Source organism: Atta colombica, unplaced genomic scaffold (genome assembly GCF_001594045.1).
Source record: "Atta colombica isolate Treedump-2 unplaced genomic scaffold, Acol1.0 scaffold236, whole genome shotgun sequence".
In the NCBI taxonomy this organism is placed as follows: Eukaryota; Metazoa; Arthropoda; class Insecta; order Hymenoptera; family Formicidae; genus Atta; species Atta colombica.
Genome location: NW_017259334.1, coordinates 166,153 through 170,883, shown reverse-complemented (window position 1 = coordinate 170,883; position 4,731 = coordinate 166,153). Strand labels below are relative to the sequence as shown.

The window sequence follows — 4,731 nt, the reverse complement described above, 5'->3', positions numbered from 1 at the left end:
ATATATATATATATATATATATACGTGTAATACACCCATCAAAATAAAAAAACAATGAAATTGAAGATACAATGATATGGCTATTTTTAAATTGCTGTATCTCGAAAATGAATGCCGAAACAAAATACACTTTAAAGTTAAAAGTTAATACTATCGTGTGGTATTAAGAATGTTAGAACAAAATTTGCTGCCGACGTATTAAAATGTAAAGATTTTCAAAATTGTAATTTTCTTGACTCTTCTACTTCTTCAATTCCATTTCTGTTATTAATTGTAACATGGTGGATCAATTTGATGAACGAAATTGTATTTAGCTTGGAGATCTTAAAGTACATTACCGACTAAATGCAATAATTTTTGTTCAACAATTACTTTTTTCCTGATTTATAAATGATTTGGAAATCATTTTCCAGGATTAAAGCATATGCATTAATACTTGTCTGTGAGATGGAGTTTATGTCGAGAACGAAAAAAAAAAAAATTTTTTTTTAATTTTTTGAGATCTTTACTATTTTAAAATTGTCAATATCATAATAATATTTGCTTCATATAAAAGCTTGATATAAAAGCTTTGCAGTCTATATTTATGAAATTGTGGTCCACAGACGCATAGTTCGTATAAACAAACAACGTCGAGTTCTTGGAATTAGACTTAAAGATTTTATCGCGACGAATTTATTATTATTACGAAAATTGACACGAACGTGCGACACGAACTGCGTGTATCATAATTTGCGTGACGTATTGGTGCGGTAGTATATAAAGATCAATGTGTCGTAAAACAGCGATCTCTGATGGTGATTTGGACTTCGTCCAAATTCGAGCTTCACTTTAGGATCTCCTTAAAAATTACGAAAAACGATTAGTTTTTTTATTCAGGAAATGATGTCGATCAAGATGTCGATTAGCTAATATAATCATTCGATCACCATAATTATTTTAAATTTATTCTCTACGCGCGCAATCGTGCGCGAGAGGCGATTATTTTTAATACGAAAAAAATTATTTTTAATACATTATTTATTATTTATAAAACATGCTTGACATAGTGTTTTTCAACACTATATGAAATGTCCTTTTAATTGCCTTAGACAAATATCTTGAAAAATATGTAAGATGTGAAATTTTTCAGATGGAACAGTTTTGAGAGGGTCGCATTGGTTTTTTTTTCTAGGTAGAGGCGCCCTTTAATTATGTCCCTCTCGAAATTGTTCCAGTTTTATTTGAAACATTTTTTCGTGTCTCATGCATTTGCTTGGGGCATAAAATGAGACTATACAGTACAGCCTTATACTATACAAATGCAATATTCTCAAATAACGCGGTTAATTAATTCATCTTGCAATTGCTTAAATGTAAGGGATAATGCTATAGAATGCACTCGGCACTGAATATTTGATGCCGAGGTACAGCGATCGTGTATATTGCATATAACACGATGTACGATACATACCGTGTGTTTGCAAGCCTAAATAAGCATGTTCATTCTCGGAAATTTATAAAATGCGTTTACTTACATCGATTTTACATTGAAATATAAAATTGATGACGACAGTATATTTGTCGTCAACTGCATTCTTTCGTGGAAGGAAGTAACATGTGTTTATACAAAATTAATATTTTTTTCTTTATTTCTAGATACAAGTATGACGTAGACAAGACACTAACACAAATGCAATTTATCGGTGCCGATGATAAGCCCTTAGGTGTCATAAATTGGTTCGCCGTGCATCCAACTAGCATGAACAATACGAACCGTTTGGTTTCTAGCGATAATGTGGGTTATGCTTCGATACTCTTTGAAAAAACGATGAATAATAACGCCATGGTCGGTAAAGTAAGTTAGCAAATATACTCTGCTAAACGTAATAAATATACATTTATTATATTATGTATACAACATGAGATTTGTAGTTTTCTATTTACAATGACTCTATGTTTTGTTGTTTAAATTATAAAGAGCAAAATTGCGAATGAATCTGAATAATTTCGAGCGAATCTGCTACATCAAAGCTCCTGAAATCATTTGAATACATACGTCCCAAGTTTAAATAAATAAATTATTTCAACGCGCGCACTTGTAAAAATACTCATCGCGTGCAGACAATAATTTCGTTAATTACAGAAGAAGTTGCGCGTGTCCATTATTAATCTTTCTTCCTTTTCAAGATGAATCTATTTCATATTCTTATTATTTAGTTAATATCGTGCTTGCACTTTTTGCTTTTCTCTCTTCTTTTCCTTTTTTATTCAATTATCTTTAAGCACATACATGTATGTACATACGTAGATATTGGGTTGTCCGAAAAGTTCGTGCCGATTTTCGGACAAGGAAAGGAAAATTGTAACGCAGAAGATTAAAATTTTTAATTTCGTTTATTAAATTTAAATCTTTTGCGGCACGAACTTTCCGGACAACCCAATATATCAAGCGATGTTAGCCAAAAAGTTTCAGATGACGTTTGACAAAATATAAACAACACAAATAGGCGAAGAAAATATTACTTGGTCAAAGCGGTGTCTAATATTTTTCGCGTACGAATTTTACAATTTCCAATTCATGCAAATTACACACTGAATATTTGTTTTGTAACATAATTCTAATTAAACTAAAATACGTAATATTAAACTAACAAATTAAGCTGACAAGCAATTTAATAAGGCTAATGTAAATATACAAGAATTATCAAGAAAATGTGTGTACGAATTAGTGCAGTTTGGTTCATAAGCACCTTACGAAATTACTTCGGATTAACTGCGCACATAGAGGTGTATAACATTTTTTCAGAATACAAGATTTTTAAACTACTTTATTCTTAGCATAGACTGTTAAGATTTTCGTCATTCAGTTGTGTACTTTATATTTATTTAAAAGTTGTCCATATCACCATGGTACGATATTTTAGCCCCATGTATATTTATTTATTTACCGTAATACAGTAAACGATTATATGCCGCCTCACATTTATCGCACATGCGTCTGAAAATAATTTTAAACTTTGACGTAAATATTTTAGTAAACCACGAGAATAAATTATTTAATTAATCTCATCGTTTAATAACAATATTAAACAACGAGATTAATTAAACGAAGAGTAATTTTTTCCATACAATGAGAGAAAAAAGATTGCAATTGCCATAATTTAATTACTCGTATAATTTATAGTCATTTTCAGTGTCAATTATATATACATTTTTTGTACAACTATAAATATAACTATTGTATTATTTTTATACATATTATAGCAGTAATATAAAAATGAAGCTTCTAACTGTAACTATTTTATCATGCAATAGCCACAGTTAATACCAAATACTTTTCTTTCAATGTACATACACGTACACATATGCATATACAAATATGTCTGTAATACGAACATCATAATATTTTTCTTGACATTATATAGGGTCGATTCGTAGCAGCCTTCGCCTCGACTAATCTTGGCGACGTTTCGCCAAATACACGTGGACCAAAGTGCGAATTCTCTGGACAAAACTGCTCCGACCAGTATACGTGTCCCGGAAAAAAAGAAATGTGCTTCGCCTCCGGTCCTGGAAAAGATATGTTCGATAGTACGAGTATTATTGCTCATAGAATTTACCAGGAATCCATGGTGAGTACGGCTTTTCTTATCATATTTATGATCCTTGTATTCTGTGATCCTTGTATTCTGATATCTCTTCCTTCATTTATTGCGTGCAACTATAAGATATTATTTATAAATTAAAATAATAGCAATACTTTTTCCACGTTGAATATAGTTTGCCATATCCGCTTTAAAAAGATAAAAGAAAAAACTAATAATGATTTCTCCGGTGCATGAATGCCAAAAGTGGACGTTTTAATTGAATGTAAAAATTAGATTATGTCGCTATAGCGCAAAACTAAAGTAAAATTGGAAAGCGTGCACGTGAATTTTACGGTCTTGGTAAGTAAGTTCAAGTGCTCGGACAAAGCGGCATTGTCATAAAAAAAACTGAACTTTGTTATTGCTTGAATCAAAGTTGCTCGTTTCCTCGTGTACTATTAATTATACAGGAGTATAATTATACGTGAAACTTATTAACTGTGCGAAGAAAGCTCATCGACCGACGCGTCGAGATCGTTATCAGACAAATTAAGTGATTTCACGCGCAGAGCGATACACTAATTAAGAATATATAATGCGAAACATTGCCGTTTTTAATTGAAAATCTAACAACTTAAGAATTATATAAAATATACACAATTGCAATTTAAAATTTACAGAATTTACAGAATCTTATAAAATTATTATTCTGAACTCCTAAAAATTTAATTAAAATTATTCAATAAGATTAATTAAGGATTATTAAATAATTATTAATTCGATCTACTTACTCACTCATTTTCGCTCTTTGAATAATTTTTAATAACGTTAAATTTAATAATGTTAATAAACATTCAATCACATTTGGATCAATATAGTGTTTCACGTGCTTCTTGCAGTGATGAAATTTTTTTTTAAATCATTTTTGAAAAATAAATTGTCGATTACATGACATAGGTCTTCTAAAACAAGACTTTTCCCTTCTTTTCTTGAAAATTCCTCGATTAAACATGGTATTTTATTAATATTCCTATGCAGAAAGCAAAAAATGAGCGATATATATATGTCGAATTAATAATTACTTAATGATTATTAATTAATTATTAATTTTATAAGCAATTTTAAGGAGATAAAAAAATAATGATTTCATAATATAATATAA

At 29.9% G+C, this 4,731-nt stretch overlaps 1 protein-coding gene across 4 annotated transcripts in view; it reads left to right on the top strand.

Annotated features, from left to right (window-relative positions):
* The window catches only part of LOC108688619 (neutral ceramidase-like), a 26,531-nt gene that overhangs the window by 13,697 nt on the left and 8,103 nt on the right, over window positions 1-4,731 (top strand). For 3 of the 4 annotated variants that reach the window (XM_018194952.1, XM_018194953.1, XM_018194951.1), the window contains 2 exons: window positions 1,639-1,837; window positions 3,408-3,614. In XM_018194952.1, the coding sequence (XP_018050441.1) occupies window positions 1,639-1,837; window positions 3,408-3,614 (406 nt within the window). Of the gene's footprint in view, window positions 1-1,638; window positions 1,838-3,407; window positions 3,615-3,878; window positions 4,129-4,731 lie in introns of those variants that run through there. The other variant, XM_018194954.1, reaches the window with a different exon arrangement.